At 37.5% G+C, this 18,127-nt stretch overlaps 1 protein-coding gene across 2 annotated transcripts in view; it reads right to left on the reverse strand.

Annotated features, from left to right (window-relative positions):
* dapk1 (death-associated protein kinase 1) overlaps positions 1-18,127 on the reverse strand; it is a 49,224-nt gene that overhangs the window by 24,420 nt on the left and 6,677 nt on the right. For both annotated transcript variants that reach the window (XM_061816209.1, XM_061816208.1), the window contains exons 3-5: positions 4,248-4,469; positions 2,462-2,600; positions 1,367-1,496 (exon numbers count right to left, since the gene is read on the reverse strand). In XM_061816209.1, coding sequence (XP_061672193.1) covers positions 1,367-1,496; positions 2,462-2,600; positions 4,248-4,469 — 491 coding nt within the window. The remainder of the gene's footprint in view (positions 1-1,366; positions 1,497-2,461; positions 2,601-4,247; positions 4,470-18,127) is intronic.

Consider the following 18,127-nt stretch of genomic DNA (forward strand, 5'->3'; position numbering starts at 1 on the left):
ACCGTTATGAAATTTGAGACTGAGTAGTTCCACCATTTTTTAATCTACCACAGACCCAGCATATGAAAATAAAAGCTGACATTTAACAGTTTAGCTCATACTATATGTGGTGTCCTATAATCTTAAAGGACACTAGACAGATTCTGGACTACCACAAGAAGACAGAACATCGCAATGGAATATCAAAGAGAATAACAGCAGCGAGGAGGAAATAGTAGGAATAGTCTTGGGTCATTTTTTTCTGTGTAAAATTAAGACTAAAAACAGACTATGAATAAAACTTGACTGGGATGTTAAATAAGCATTCTTGGGTTTCCCGACAGTTTAACAAGATGGTCCTCCATTTCTGAGTTCCACCAGATAGTTTTTCCAGCCTGAGACCTGTGTTTTATTTTACTGGAATGCATTTGTGTTTAAAGCCCAATTTGACAGGTACCTGGATAGGTTTGCACTAATGTTTCATAAGTGTTGCCAAACTGACTGGAAGTGTGAATGTTGTAGATAGCAGTTTGTTTTGGAAAATACTTCTTTTCATCTGCTGAACCCACAATATACAACATTCGGTAGGACATGTTTGTTTTTATTTATGGCCACTCCCACTCCTTGATCCCCATTCAGGTCATTTGTTAATTGGTCACAATTCACAGAATCTTGATCCCCACGCACAAAGATTTTTGGCCATCAATACTGAATAGGTTTAATATTTTAAATTGTCGCCACCGACCTGCTTTGGACGCTATTTATTATTGGGTCAAATTCTCTTTTAACACAACTCAGACCAAAGGGTAATCTCATGGGATTATTTTATAAAATAGTCTGGTATTTGTTGTCCTTGGTCAAGAGGGGGCAAAAATAAGGGCAAAAGTCTGGCTTTTTGTGTTTAATGGACCAAAGGGTAATTTTGGTTAATTCCAGGGGTGCTTAAAAGACTAACTTTTAGAGATTTTGTTCAATTGAGACAGACCAGTGACTTTTTTGGCTTTCAGATTTTATCATTGAGTTTCTATGATTGCATGTACAGAGAGCATGCCAGTGAAGTTTGATGACTAATTATAAAATGTGAAACTCTTCATCAAAAAAAAAAAAAAAAAATATTGGATGGGCACGTCTATCATTCCATGATGCATAAAAAACGTTCAAGTACCGGTACACACACGAGAAAACAATTATTCATTTTGCTTTGAGGTATACATTTTGAGGGGGAATTTGCTTACTCGTGAATACATGAATATTGCTTCATGCCCATTCATCGTTGCTTGCAGCTTTAATTTTGTTGCTTTGCTGTGTGAGTGTGACTCATTCATGCGGTGCTCACGACAGAGTGTAAAAACAATAAGAAGCACGTGCACCTGTGTGGAATACTGACCAACAAACTCTGGCGTTCCGAAAATGTTTTTAAAGTCGCTGCCAAAATCGATCTTGTGTGCCAGGCCAAAGTCAATGAGCTTGATGCGCGGGTGAGGCACAGAGCGGCTCAGCAGCATGATGTTCTCCGGCTGGAAATGCAACAACACACGCTGACCTCAATTTACCAAGACGAGAAACAAGTCAAGTAAAAGGTACTCTATAATATATAAAGTAAAGCAGGAGAACAAAAGTCAGAATTCAATGAGGATAAAACTGTAAGTTGTAATGCAGAATTGAAGCATCATATTTTTTAAAACAATTTGTCATATGAGTAGAAAATAATTATTTTCAGAAATTTAAGAAGCAACAGTGATTTACTTTTTACACCAGTTAAGAGAAGAGAGGCGCAATTTTATGAGAAGTCATGATTTTAAGAGAGGCATATTTTAACAAACTTGTAGTATTATGAGCTGGGAAAAAAAAAAAAAAAAAAAAAAAATCAAATTTTTATGAGGAAAATTTTATTCATAAAAATTTTATGAGAAAAGGTCAAAATATTTAGAGAAAAGTAATTTTACAATAAGTGGTATTTTCAATAAAATAAGACAATATTAAAGAATTAAGTTGGAATTTCTTCTACAGAAATTAATTTTGAGAAAAAAACTTGGCATTTTACAAGTTTTATGTGAGCTGGGATAGGCTCCAGCACTCCCACGACCTTTGTGAGGAAAAGTAGATTGGATCCATCTATTTGTAGTCATTTTGGAAGAATGGTGTTTTATTTCCAGAAAAGAAGTCATAATTTCGAAAATATAAATAGCAATTTTGCGAGAATTAAATTGTAATATTCCCATAAACAGTAGCAATTAAAAAAAAAAAAATCCTACCAATTAACTGGGACCATTACCATAAAAAGTCATTCATCGGATAAGAATGTTTCATTTGGAAGTAATAATTTTATGAGAATGAAGCTGTGTGTAATATTACCAGCAAAAAAAGTAATTTTTTTTTAATTTAATAAGCGGTAATCTTACTTAAATAGAATGCAAAAATTCCATGAAAAAATTTATACTTTTACAAGGTGTAACTTGTAACAGGAGTGTGGCTCTGTTACCTTGAGGTCAAAGTGAGCGATATGTTTGGAATGCAGGTAGAAGACTCCATCCAAGATCTGCTTGAGGAACTGCGTTGCTTCCTCCTCACTCAGAGATTCTTTTTCCGCCAGGAAGTCAAAAAGTTCTCCACCGGCCACGCTAAAAAGATAATTAAAAAGCCATAAATCTCTTTTGATTGGAGTTCAGCGCTGCTTATCTGATCACACAGGTCCATTACAGTGCATTCAGTCGCTTTTAAGCAGCTCTGATATTGACATTGTGCCAACTGAACGCATCAATGGACAACAATAGAAAAACAGTAAACAGGCTCAAGGTTGCATCATATTTGGATTAGTGTTTGCTTAAACCACGGTTGGACAACCTGCTGGCCGTGGCCCATTTGTGTAGGATTAAAATGTAATACAGTAGTACCTCTAGTTACGATTAGCCCTAGTAATGAAAAATTCAGGTTAAGAAATGCCTCCTCAGAAAAATATTGTCTAGTTACGAAGAAAAATTCAGGATACGAAAGGCAAAAATAGGCGCTTGGATTCCTAGCCCTAAAATTCCACCGAACGTAAACATCCTGTATCTTTGTTTGTGTGGTGCAATAGAGCTGCTCTCCCATTGGCAATCCTATATCATCTTCCTGGCATCCCATTGGCTAGGAGGGACGTCAATCTATACCCATGCTCCTTTTCGTTTTCCTTGGACACTTGACTGTCACTGAATCACACTAGCGCTGTCACACGCTAGCACACATTGGAAAAGTAACAAATGTTTTCCTCCTTCTCCGTCCCTCATGATGCCTTTTGCTTATCACTCATCCTTCTCTTTGCATAGTCGTCCAACACTAAAGGTAAATAAACATTATTTTTTAATTATTCATCACATTATGTAATTTGAAATCTTATTTTGAGCAGGGGGGGACTTGGAAGGGATTAGGGTATTTACATGTAAAATGCGCTTCTACTTATCAAAAACTCACGTTACGAAAGAACCACCGGAATGGACTTATTTCATAAGAAGAGGACTATTTTGTATGATGCTCATGCAGATTAAATTTACCATTAAATCTGTACTTGAATACTTTTTTTTTTCCCAGTGAGTTCGTCCTTACTCAATTAATTATTTGGAAGACCACTTTTTACTTGATTTACATTGTTCTAGTCGCAGTACTCCTACTTGAGTTCCAAATTTGACTACTCTACTCATCTCTGATGATTCCTACATCAGTTTATTCCAGAAATAAAGATATATGAACGCATAAATACATGTATGCAACTGTTTTGTGTATATATGAAATTTTTCTGGATCCCCCAAGGAAAATAACTGTGTATATGCTTCTTTTTTTGGATCACATTTTTCATAAACACTAAACTTTTACCAGAGATATCCAGAAAGTACACTGGTACCTCTACTTACAAAAGTTTCTACTAACAAAAGATGCAGGTTAAGAAAAGCATTCCCGGAAAAATTTTGTCTGTAGTTGCACTCACAATCACAAATGGGAGCAATTTAGAGTTTCCAATGAATGCATGTTTTTGGGATGTGGGAGAAAACCTATACAGGGACGGGGAGAACATGCAAACACCACACAGGCAAGGCCGGGATTTGAACTCCAGTCCTAAGAACTATGGGACCGACGCTCTACACCTGTTCCACCGTACAGGCTACTAAAACTTCATTTTCCTAAAAAACGTGCTGTTACTAAAACAAAACTAAAAGTTTGTAACAAATTGTTCGCAAAACGTTTCATAAAAACATAAAACTATAAATGCATTTTTACAAAAATCGCTAACTCACAGTTCCAGGATGAGGATGACGTCGGCCTTGTTCTCAAAGACCTCGTGCAGTGTGATGATATTAGGGTGCTGGATCTCTTTCAGAATGTTGACCTCTCGCTCAATGTCTTCCCGTGTCACGCCGCGCCGGCTTGACTTGCTACGCCGTTTCTTGATGAATTTGGCAGCATACTCGGTGCCTGTATTCCGTTGCCGACACCGCCGAACAACCGCGAACTGGCCGCTGCCAACAGGGGAACAGAAGAAGTCCAGATTTACCAGATCAGCACAAAGTAACCACAGTGGCAACTGTTTATATTTTTGTAATCAGTAGGATGACTGGACTAAAATGTAGTATTTTTAATGACAATGCGACATGACTGAACTGTACAGTTTTTGGATTATGGTGAAGGGGTAAATAATTCCAAACTTCAATCTAAATCATACTATGAATGGATGACAAAATTTTTTAAACATTTTGTGATAGTATGTAACACAAAATTGATCAAAAATCACAGCAATGATGGAAGATACGAGAGGGCTGGATATTACTATTTTTTTTTTTTTTTTTTTTTATAAACGCTGGGATGGAAGATTTTCCAAAATATAAAAATAACCAAAGAAACATGGACTGGACTGTACCATTATTAATCATGGCATGACTGAAGAAGATTAGGATGCTGCACCATTTTTGAATCTGGGTCACATTGGGGAATGTTCACAAAACTACTGCATAACAACACAAACAGAAGAACAATTGGATGACACGAGATGACTGAAATGTAGCATTTATTTCAATTCTGGGACGAGGAAGAATGTTTCCAAAACTTAACACAAAGCTAGGTCAGGGGGGAAAAAAGTTGAATAACTCCAGTGGTTGACTACAAAAAAGTTAACAAAAAAAGTCTTCTTGCTTTCCATACTGAAATTAATTGCTGATGTTATTTGTATAGTAAGGTAAATAGTTTGTGCGTTCATTAAAATAGGGTGCAATGGGTTTTAATTAAAGACAATATTAAGGTATAACGCTTTCTTAAAAGAGCAAAAAGAATATTTTGAACTTCCGCAGAAGCACTAGGCTGTATTATCCATGAATATTACCTCTACCATGCTAGAGTTTAGCAACATTTTAGGTATTCCTCATTTAAACGACGGGGGGACGTTATGTACTAGAGAGGCCCAGTCTGCCAGAAATCAAGAAGATGGGAACAGGATTCTTCTTTATTGAGCTCATTATACCCAACAGGCAGATCCGCTCAAAGCTTTCTTGTGGATTATTCTTGTTGAAGCATTATCTGTGAGGGATTTTAAGACACTTTTACTTACATGTAAAATGTACATGACATGATGCACAAAAAGCTGAATGGTAGTTTGCGTTTGTTGACTTAAAATGGTATTCACGAGCATCCAAATCCAAATTGCAATTGCTACGGTAACTGCTTAGCATAGTCAAATTTTGTTGGTGTCTCATTACTTATCTGCATATAAAATGAGGCATATAATAGGTACTTCCATTCATTCACTTCAACTCATATTCCTCCTTAGTCGTAAAAACATACTCTGTTTTTGGGTGGTTGATTTTTGGGTGGAATAAATAGGAATGGATTCTCAAAAGATTCAATAGTTACTGCCCTCTGAAGTGTGACAATTAATCGAGAACTATTTAGTCATGAAATTATTCAGCTATTTAGATAATCGATAAATAGTTTCGAGCCGCTGTTCATCTTTAATGTCCAAATGCTCTGATTTGAGCAACAACTAAATTATTCTTTCTGTAGTCCTGAATGAAAGCAGACTGTGTTAAATCAAAATAAGACATTGGCAAACATCTGCTTTTATTTTGGAAAGTAATGTAAAAGTCTTTCCCTATTTTGTGACATGTCGCAGGATCAAATCAGTAACTGAATCATAAAAAAAATATTTATATATTATTTAATTTATACAAAATTAGTCCTTTTAATCTATTATAAAAACAACCACTATTTTCAGCCCAACCTGCAATTGGCATACAGGTATTTGTACCTGAAACACTGTCATAGGTACACCGCTAGACATTTCATTGGGTTTTTCGGTAACTTATTAGCAACACTGTTTTCTGTGATTATCAAAGTAGTATCCTTTGCATTAATCTGTACCCAGGGAGAAGCTCAGTTTGAAAAAAGTGGGCGAGTCCTACATCACTCCCTCTCTTGTGATATAACATTTGTTTTTAATTATTAAACTCTACCCAATAAAAAAAACAACATTGGTCAGTTCATAAATAGCCATAGGATAACATTTATCTTGTAATAAACTTTAATTGAAAATACTTATCTGATTAGTCCATTAATTGATGGAATTATGGATAGAAAAATCATTTCTAGAAATAGTAGATATTGTATTTTAAATTCTTGAGTCGTGGGGAACACTTCAAAAACTAAACATCATTCAATGGGTGGATGATGCAAGACTGGATCATTCCATTTCTGGATATGCTTCCAAAACATTAAATTAAAAAAAATAATAATCATAGCACAGTTGGATGATGTGCAATGAAAGGACTGCCCCATTTGTCCCAATATTCTGAGGCAAATCAAAAACTTCCATGATTTAAATTTGTACGTACCGTGATGCAAGCCCCTATTGCACTGTTAAATGGGAACACCACTTCTGCGCTAGGTTCTGTAATAAAGGCACATTCTGTGATGCATAGAAGCCCAATGAAGTAGACACACTGAACATTTGCCCTGGCTGAAAGGCATAATGACTCATGTGCCAGCTAAGCGAATGAGAAGATGGAGGCTAAAAAGAATGTTGTGTTCTCTTGGCTGACTTTTTGGAGAAGATGGAACATAATGTGCTGGTCTGTAGAGTTTAAAATGGAAGGTTGTTAATTAATAATTGATAAAATTGGAAACACTAATGATTAATGACTGCAAATTTTGTTAGATTCGACAACCTGTAGTCAAAATGCTAATCGCTCCTAATCATCTTTGTCAGCCGGAGCAGCTCAAGTATTATTAGACAATTATTGTATCAATATTTCATGCAGGAAAATTGATGTGAAATTGGTGTATCCATCCATATCTGATGCTGTATTGCTATTTCATACAGGTGAATTGATATTTAATGCTGGAGCATCGATAACTGATGTTGGCGTTTCAAATTCCATGTGTGTTTGATTTATTATAAGTGAAATGATAAATCAGTATGAAATATCTTTACTTGAGTGTGGAGCATCTATGTATATTAGTCACTAAAGCATTGATATTTGATACAGGAGCAACGATAATTGATACTGGTTCATTGATATTTGATACGTGAACGTCAATTGATATTGAAATTTGATAGTCGTGGATCCATATTTTATACTGGTACATTGACATTTGATATTGTACCTCTATTAGGTGCATATGTATCAACATTTGATTAAGGTAGGCTGATACTTGATATTGGAGCATCAATAATTGATACTGTTCTATCGGTATATGATACTGGTCTTTTGAGGTTTTATAGTGGAGCATTAATGTTTGATACTGGAGTAAATCTAAATTAGGACGTCATGATATTCATTATTCTAGGAGTAATGTAAAGAATAACAAGTAGTATTAGTAGTAATAGTAATGCTGGAATTAAGGGCAAAAACTAGATGGATAAATACCTTGATGGCCTTTAATCTACATAAATGTGGATCTCGTAAACCTCCAGGATTTAATCTGTGTTTAACCTGTTTGTTTACTGTGTTAATGGTGGCACATTACGGATGCTATTGGCAAGTAATGCCAGTCATAGCCTGACTGTGGTGTTGCAGTTTTGGTGAGGAAATGGACATTTCCCTCTTTAAATCCATGGGCTCTATCTGGGCAATTTCCCTTCACATTCCTTTTTGAAACATTTTATCTGAGAGTTCTATCCCATGTTCCACAAAACATCTCATATAGTGGGTGCGTGAATGATAATGTAGTTGGCATTTATGATGAAAATTATTAATACAAGCAATAATAAACAATTCGTCCCTAACAGCAGGGCGAATGATTACAGCGTTAGCCTCACAGTTCTGAGGACTGAGGTTCAAATCCTGGCCCCGCCCTTGTGGAGTTTCTATGTTCTGCCATGCCTGAGTGAGTTTCCCCCAGGCACTCCGGTTTCCAACCACATCACCAAAAACATCCAACAGCTGGAGACTCTAAATTGCCTTTAGGTGTGATTGTGAGTTGGCTATTTTTTCTATGTGCCCTGCTATTGGCTGGCAACCAGTTCAGGCTGTACTCCGGTTCCTGCCCAAAGTTACCTGGGATAGGTTTAAGCACTCCCGCAACGCTTGTGAGGATAAGCAGCTCATAAATAAAAAGAAATGGTTCCTCACCCCAGGAATAGTTCACAGTACAGTTTTGGTAAAATGTGTTGTAATAACGAGCCACCATCCTGCAGTGTTAAGTGATGCAGCACACCCAACCCAAAACAGCAATAACCTGCTTCTTTCCCACCACCTGCCTCCTCTCTGCCAAGTAGGCCAAAAAGTGTGAAGGCCTATCGCTGATTTAAGTCACAACAAAGCCAACGAGGACACTTGAGCCTGCATTCTGCTATCTCGCCCCTTGAGAGAAAAAAAAAAAGTCTCTCCACCTTTGTCTGCATAGAAAGTCTCGTCTGTCATTATTTCTACATTCCCCGCCTCCCACCAACCAACAACCACACACACACACACACACACACACACACACACACACACACACACACACACACACACACCACACACACACACACACACACACACACACACACACACACACACCACACACACACACACACACACACACACACACACACACACACACACACACACACACACACACACACACACACTTACAAGAGTTATGCAAGTGTGGGGGGATTCCCCTATTCATTAAAAAAATTGTTTTGTAATGTGCTGATCAAAATAAGGCTTTGCTTGAATAACAACTTGCAAATCAGCACAAAGAACATTGCACATCTACAAAAACAGATCTAGTGGTACCTCGTGTTTTGAGTATTTGTCCTCTTGACCATTTTGATGTCTTTAGATGTGAGCAAAATTTATCAGCTCTAGATGGGGATAGCAAACTTCACAACAAGCAGCATTGAATCGTGAAGTCGTGATGCACAAAGGGTTTAATCCTTCATATTGCATTTACAATGTTAGAAGTTTGTTTATATAAAGTAAAATATTGTAGAGTGCTATTTCTCATTAATTTTATGGGTGTTTTGGAGCTGGGGTGGTTTAATGGCATTTCCACTGACTTCAATGTAAATCTGCCAGGTCTTAAAATTGCCATACTTTCAGGACATAAAAAGTTTTTGAAGCTATTTTTGCTGAAAGAAAAATTACATAAAGCCAAACATCAGGAAGTGACTGTGAGCCACCTATTTATTGGCTTCTTGGTGCCTCGGTGTGAAAGAGGAGAAGTTGTTGAAAAGCCCAAAAGGGTTAAATATGTATCAAGGCCGGTTGGCAGTGCTTCACAAATGTGATGGTGATCCATTGCAAACTGATGCAGGATGACACAATGAGTGCGATTTGACCTACACGCTGTGTGGTGAGATGTACAAAAACATACACTTCCATCCATCCATTTTCTTTGCCACTTATCCTCACGAGGTTCTCGGAGAGTGCCGGAGCCTATCCCAGCTGTCAACGGGCAGGAGGCGGGGTACACTCTGATCTGGTTGGCAGCCAATTGCAGGGCACATCAAGACAAACAGCCACACTCACAATCACACCAAGGGGCAATTTAGAGTGTCCAATTAATGTCGCATGATTTTGGAATGTGGGAGGAAACCGGAGTGCCCGGAGAAAACCCAAGCAGGCACGGGGAGAACATGCTAACACCACACAGGTGTGTCCGGGCCTCAGAACTATTAGGCCAACACTTTACCAGCTGAGCCACCATGCTACCTAAAATCATATACTGCTTTTTAGATTTCAGATAACATAATATATATATATATATATATATATATAAAATACAGAATTAGCTTTTTGTGCAGTGTATTGTCTGTGCTTTTATGCTTGATCAGACTGTTCCAAGATGGAATTTTAAAATTACACACCATCTCATCTACCACTTTCTACTTTGGCTTCAGACCAGACCTTTCTCACTTAGAAAAGAGAAAATCTCATCCAGTTTAACCCCTTTTACTTCGAGTAATCACATACTCCGACAATCATTGCATCTTAAAACAAGAGCATTTCTTCTTTAACTTTCTCCATTAATATCGAAAGTAAACATAAGCAGCATGTCTAGCTCATCTTTGCTCTACATTGCCCAGACTGTGATGTGAACTAAAGCAGCGGTGCTGGATGCCGTCATTATAAAAGACATTGATAGGCTGCGTAAGTCCTGAAACATTTGTAATTATGAGTGTAGGTCTTTAAGAGCTGGGGGTAGGGGGCAGGTGTAAGGTAAGCTAGGAACAAGAGGAACAAGTGTGGTAGAGCAGCGGTCGTTGTTAGAAAAAGTTCCGTGTGCAGCCTAAAAGAAACCAGTGGCTTCTTTTCATTCTTTACTGTACGTATGTGAATTGTGCCATTGAATGTAACAACCAGTCATCCCTCACTCATTGAATCACATTGCAAAACGCCACAAATTGAATAGCTGAATGGTATACTTTCAGTTTGCATTGGATTATTTTTTTTTTGCATGCAACGCAGAATATCTGCAAAGAGACTGCATCAGCGATCAACAATCAACGATCAACAATGGCTGACGTGTTTTTGGGGTTTTTTTTTGGCACGCCGTCATGCGATCGACCCATTGAGCACCGCTCCGTTACACAATCGAAAATGGAGCATTTCTCCATCTTAAGGTGCTTAATGTTTAAGTTGCTTTTATTTAAATGACCGAAGAACTGCCAATGACCACGTGCATTGTTACCGTCAGTCAACTTTTGAGAAATGCAACCACATTTTTGACTGTTTCACTCTCTCTGCCATGATTTTCAACCTCTCAAAGCACCAAATGTGCGGTCAGTTGTGGTGTACTGATTTGTGCGATATTCACTCATAAGAACTGAAATTCTTGTTTTTTTTTATATGAATTGATACATGCAATGAATGCAGAGTGATCAGAGTGTTGTCACTCTTCATCTTGGAAAGGAATATTTCACAAAGATGACTGCCAAACTGCTCATCACTACCACAGAACGTGTTAAAGTGCTAATGATGAAAATATCAGCCATGGTTTGTGCAACTCCTTTCCCACTTCTCCAGTTATGAAAAAATAGTCAGCACTTAATCCAGATTCTTCCTCTACAGCATTTTTACCCATACGCCAGATGACGGATGACACATTCCTTTGGCCAGACACGTGAGATGATTATTTCAGTGAACATTAACTTTTTTCTACTGGTTTGTCCCCCCGAAACTTCATGTCAAAAGATTGAAGCCAATACAACAGTTGTGTCAATATAAGATGATGTGGATGTTGTTTGCAGTTGCTGTTTAGAAAATTACATAGCCCAAAAAGCACACGACATAACTGTCCATGTCAAAATATCAAATAAAAAATAGCCAACATGTAGGACTTTATGTCTGTGTTTATTCTCAGTCACATTGGTTTTGGTAATTCATAAGAGTGGATTCAAGACAACTGGACTCTTTTTGTTTGATGAATTGGTTTCATTTTTTTCACGTTTTCTGAAAATATTAAAAAATGACAGACATTTATGCTATTTGGCTAATGATTTCAATCATCGTGGAGCTCAATAAAAAAAGTAAAATCTGGTTCAAACGGTCTTTCATTGTAAAATGACAACTGGTAAAAAAAAAAAGAAAAAAAAAATTGGAAAAATGAATCTCCAAAAAAAAGGGCATGCCAAAAAAGCCCCCTCAAAACCACTTATGTAGAGTTATAACTGTTTTCATGTTAAATCTCAACTTTGTGAAGTAAAATCTTTTTTTTTGGAAGACTGACATGAGATGACAAATTGACATTTTCTTTTAAAATAAATAACTAATTAATAATTACAAGAAAAAGATGCATAAAAGAATGACTTAATTCCAGTGGAATATTTGTTCCTCTTGCCAAACACCTTTTTATTTGAGGGATAATTTTTAAGTTTCATTTAAAATTGTGATTCAGTCTTGTAAAAGAAAGACTTTTATCCTCGTTTTAAAAAAAAAAAAACTTTGGCCTGCCTTGTTGTGCGTTTTTAAGGCCACATTATTCCCAAAGGCTGTTGTCAAATTATGAATTGTCTTCTATGGTGTGGGCTCTCCGTTTATAGTCTTGCACGCAGGAACCAGGAAGTAACGTACAAACTAGCAAACAGATGGCTAAATAAGAGTGTTTGTTCAATTGTCTTGGCCTTGGTGGAATTCAGAGTTATTTTATTCTACTATCTTTGTAAAAGCAGATTTAGAGATACAGCTCTTATACTGGAATTCACTGGGTGGTGGAAGTGTAGTTAATGTTAATATTGTAGCCACCGTGTGTAATTTGCTGCTAGTAAGCGGTGTGGGAGTCCAGCTTGCAGTTTTCCCTGCCCACACAGCAGCGGTGTGTTTGTGTGTGCAAGTATGTGTGTACACGCGTGTGTGGGCCACAATAGTTACGCAACCGACGCACCATTGTGTACTCGCGGAAAGGGTAACCACAGCAACGGGACTGAGAAGTAAGAAACAGCAGCGCCGGCTCCTCGAAGGAAGGAAGAGGCTGATGGATTATCAACAACAAAAACAAAATCTGTGAGGATATCAAGAGGACTTTTCTCATGAGCTCATTACTACTAAGCACACATCACCAGGAATTGTCCCTCGAGTTCAGTGTTTTATGGCCTGTCACCAGGCTTCGCTGCTATGATCTCGAAAAAAATTCCTCACAATTTAGAATAGTGCATTTGTCTACTACATGTGGTTCAAATTTAGTAGCAATTGGAAAACATTTCTAAGAGGAGTTTGTCTTTGGAGGAACCATGGAAATGGCAACCATAATGTGATGGCTTTGGAAACGGAAGAATATGTGCGTCCTTATTTTTTTTTTTTTTTTCTTGTGGGTCTTCTTATGGTGGACCTGCCTCCCTAATTTCATGTTCCTCAAAAAATATGGCTTTGAGGGCTGGAATTGCAAAGATTAGAGTTACACGTTTTGAACATACAGAATGAAAAGCTTACATGGCAAATTAAGTTCATTTATACACGTTATACTGTAGGTAATTTTAGGTTCCTCATGAAATTCCACCTGAAAGCTCAATAACGAACTGCTTGGGAGTAGGGCGGACGCCCACTTTGTTAGGGAATTAAATAGAGACTCAAACATTGCTGTACCTTTAAAAAATACATGTAACAGCTTAAAGTGTGCTGATACACAATGTACCGTACAGCTCCTATTCAATAATTGCCGCTAATGTGTTTACCAAATTAAAATTTCAAGATCCATGCAGCGAGAACACGAACTGGGGGGTTGTGAATATATTAAGGTCATCTGTTGTAAAGGAGTTCACTGGTTTGATGCCATGCTTGGTTCTATTTTGGTGAAACTATCATGAACCAAAGCAGCTGCAGCAGACAATTGTATGTTGAGTGTTATCCTACCGACTGTCAACCCCAAAACTAACACGGTTGCTGTTTGATTTCCGCTTTACTGAGTGACACAGGGGCTGTTACAATAGTCTGGGTTTCCACTTGTCTGTGTTTTTAAAGAGCTAAAGAGGACATCAGAGAAATGAGAATCATGCGTTCTTCTACCTCAAGCTTTGTTTTTAAAAGGTAGCACTAAAAATCACGGTTATTGTTCTCCTGAGCCTTGATTTACCATCTATACCATTATGATGTGTCGCCATCAGCATGTAGTGATTTTCAACACACTCCAGTATCACTGATCGTCATTATTATTATTCTTATTACAGTGGCATGATGGAACAGCTGTAGAGCGTTGGCCTGACAGTTCTGAGGACCGGGGTTCAAATTCCGGTCCCACCTGTATGGAGTTTGCATGTTCTCCCCGCACTCCAGTTTCCTCCCACATCCCAAAAACATGCATTTGTTAATTGGACACTCTAAATTAACCTTAAGTGTGATTGTGAGTGTGATTATTGTCATGGCCACGTGCCCTGCAGTTGGCTGGACACCAGTTCAGGGTTCCTGATGACAGCTGGGATAGGCTCCAGCACTCCCGCTACCCTCATGAGAATAAACAGCTATGAAAATGGATGGATGGATGGATGGATGGATGGATATTATCATTACTACTACAACTACTAATAGTAGCATTATGTGTTAGATGCCACTTTGTTTTCATGACCTTGCAGCTATCCGTTTTATTTCATGCTGAGCGAATCAGAGCATAAGTGGCATCCTTGAGTGCTGACTGAAATGCCTTCAGACAGATCAAGGACACATGACACCAGTAAACCTCACGACGACATCCCTGAGTAGACTCAAACTGTCACAATTCCTTAACTCTCCTTAGCATGGAGCCAACAGCAACCTCCATTTTCTGCTTGTTGCAGTTTTCCACCATAGAAAATAATACAAATCACTTTGAGGGTCAAACTGTATACACTACAGTATTTAAAGTAAAAGCTTATATTTATTTTTTTGCATTTCATTCACATGGTAACTCAATGTGCTTTACATGATCAGAAGCATTAAAGAAAAAGCATTTTGAAAACACTTAAAAACAAATAAAAACAGAGCAACATACAGTGAAGGAATGCATTTAAAAGTGTAAATGTTCAACAAAAGCATGAAAAAAAAAAAGTTCTGAACCTGAACTTAAAAACATCGAGAGTTGGGGGTAACTGATTCTATTGGCAATTTATTCCATTTGCCTGAAGCATAGGAGCTAAATGGTGCGTCACCATGTTTTCTTTGGACTCTGTGGTTTGTTATCAGTTCTGACCTGGCTGATCTCAGAACCCTAATGGGTTTATACTCTATTCACATGTGTTTCAAGTATTCAAGATCTAAACCATTTAGTGATTTATAGATCAATAACAAAACTTTAAAGTCTATACTAATGTTGACTGGGAGCCAGTGTAGGGACTAAAATTGGAGAAATATGTTCTGATCTATTTACTCTGGAGCGAACCCAAGATAGAGCATACTGAATGAACTGCATTTAAACAGAGCTTATGTCTTTGGTTGACTTATTAGCGTTATAACAACATGGTTATCTCGGTCAAAATTGTAGAAAGTGCGAGATTGACGTGATGAAGAGGAAAATGAGGAGGAGGTGATGGAGGTATTGGTGGGAGGTGAGGAAGGAGGGAGGGGTGATTTAGGGGCACCACCTGCTGTCTATACAGCTATCATCTCCTGCCTTATAACGCAACAAAGGTGACATTTAAATGTTTTTTAAGGCTCTCTCAGGGTCTCATGACAAAGTCAGGTGGCTCTTTCCTCTTTGGTGTGTTTTGGTAGTAAAAAAAAGGGGGTGGGGGGTGGGGTTGGGGGGATGGGGGAGTCAGCCCCTGGTACCTATTTCCCCAGTCGATATGAAATTGGCTAGAATTATTTACCATTAAAGGACATCCCAAAAAAGTCTTAAGGGACAATACCCGAAAAGAAACGAGATTGCTGCAATTTTTGGTTTCGAACAGCAATTCTCACTCAATAGCTCCTTCTGGAATGTTACAAATGAATTAATGAATTAAAACGGGATGCAAAGAAAACTCGCAAGGACCCATGCCCGTATTTGAATAGAGAGTCACCTACTTTGGGAAAATTGCAGGGCTGACGCATAGACAAACTGTCAATGAAAACTAGACTTTATGGTGATTTTGATTGGCCTGATCGAAAACAGCCGATAATTGGCACGTTATGCTGATCAGCTGAGTATTTTTTTTGTTATAATTCGCCGATCCGGTGAATGATCCGCAGAAGACATTTACTCAGCGTCGACGTCAGGCACAGTATATCTAAATCCAAAATATGGTTTATTTTTATACAGTAATATAGTATTTATTATAGTGTTTTTCGTGTCTTTTGATGTACTACTGTAAAGATTTAACTGGCAATAAAGTTGGTGGCATCTCAGAGACAAGATGGCTAAGATAAGATGATACGTAAGGCACGGATCAGAAATGATAAATTTGCTCTTTCCCGATTGCACCGTGTCAAACTACTGCAATAACATCTTGTATTCCAACACCATCCCATTTTTATGATCATTTGTCAACCGTAATGCGACTGGATACACTTCCTACTATGGGGATGACAACACGATTGGATTGCACTGACTGTATTACAAGAGGAAAAATGGGGGAAAATAATGTGTTTGTGGTCATCGGTACTCAGGAGAGGAGAAGAAGTTCATGTTAGGATTGCTTGAGGTATATTCATATACTTTTAATACAACTAGATGTGGTCCCTCAATTAGTTTTAACCCTTTCCGGGCAGGAGTTGCAAATTTGCAACAGGTTAAATACAATCGAAAATTTTAAGTCCAGAATATCATTTTCTGAAAGTATTAGATTTTTCTCTCTGCAAAATTTTATTTGGTCCAGAGAAGGTTAAGGGAATTTTAACATTAATTTGTGCAAATTTGGTGGTATTTTTTTTCCTTTTGAAATTTGGAACATGTGGAAACGTGGCCAATGCCCACACTCGGAAAATCCCCTAGATTAATTCAAAATATAATTTCATTTTACCATGAGTGACCAGTTTTAGGATGTAATAATACCATTCACTACTAGATGGCAGACAATGCTTACTATAGCACCAGATGATCTCCAGAGAAGAAGAGTTGGTGACAGTGTGAGGAAAATCAGCATGAAGAGAGAGAGTAATGACACAATGGCAGAAAACTGTGCTAAGTGAAAACCTGACCAAGAAAATTACAGTTCCATGTAGCCACCACGAAGGGCTGACAAAAAAATTAAAGCCCCTGCCATCATTTAAGTCGCACATCTGTGGTCAACATAATAAAGAAATAAAAAATACTCAATGGTCAACACTTTGTTCATTAAAAAAAATACTAATAATGAAATAACTGCGGTCAGCTTTGGGATTCTGTGCACAGGGAAAGGTGAAAGAATAAACAATAAAGCAACTGCGACGCCAGAAAGCGCTCATCTGGAATTGAGGTCGCCTAAGCCAGTTATTAGTCGAAGATGTCTGTTCGTTGGCTTTGTCGAAATTACATACAATATTTAGAGATGAAAGTGGACTTTCGTGAAAATTCCTGAAAATACAAATGCGAGCACTAGGAGGGAAAAAATGGATGGCTGTGGTGCATTCTGGCAATATATGTGAACAAAATTCAGACAAAAATTGAAAGTAAAATTTCTAAGTCCTGACCAAAAAAAAAAAATTGGGCAGAAGTTCCAAGGGCCAAGCCCAGATTTTTTTGCCTCCCATCCCCCTATCACTGGATAGCACAAAATCACATTTGTCATTAAAATATGCTTAAAATATGACATCTTATCTGAAGACAAATGAATTAAGTGAACTATTCAGTAAAAAGACATCTAAAATTGTCCTTTTCCCCACATTATACATATTATAGTATCGATATAGAATATACACGAAAATATATCCTAGAATTTCTATACCGTACAGCAAAACATGTTAAAGAAGTTGATCTGTAGTAATTACTATTAACGTTTAAGTCTCAAACTTGTGACGTTGCGTTGTACTGATACACTCGACCACATTGCTCACTATCTTAGATATAGACCTAGTAATACTAATAGTATAATCAGCTGCCTTTAATATATATATATATATATATATATATATAATATATATATATATATATACACACACACACACACATATACATACACACATACACACAGTGACTCATATTTGAAAAATGTACGGGTGTGGTCAGTCACGCTCGCAGATAAAGTTGCAGGTGTAATTAAGGAAATCCTTAAAATAACTTACTGGATTAATATAACATAACTGTAAATTAAAAATAAAATAAATACATAACTAAA

This window comes from Syngnathoides biaculeatus, chromosome 4, assembly GCF_019802595.1.
Source record: "Syngnathoides biaculeatus isolate LvHL_M chromosome 4, ASM1980259v1, whole genome shotgun sequence".
Lineage (NCBI taxonomy): Eukaryota > Metazoa > Chordata > Actinopteri > Syngnathiformes > Syngnathidae > Syngnathoides > Syngnathoides biaculeatus.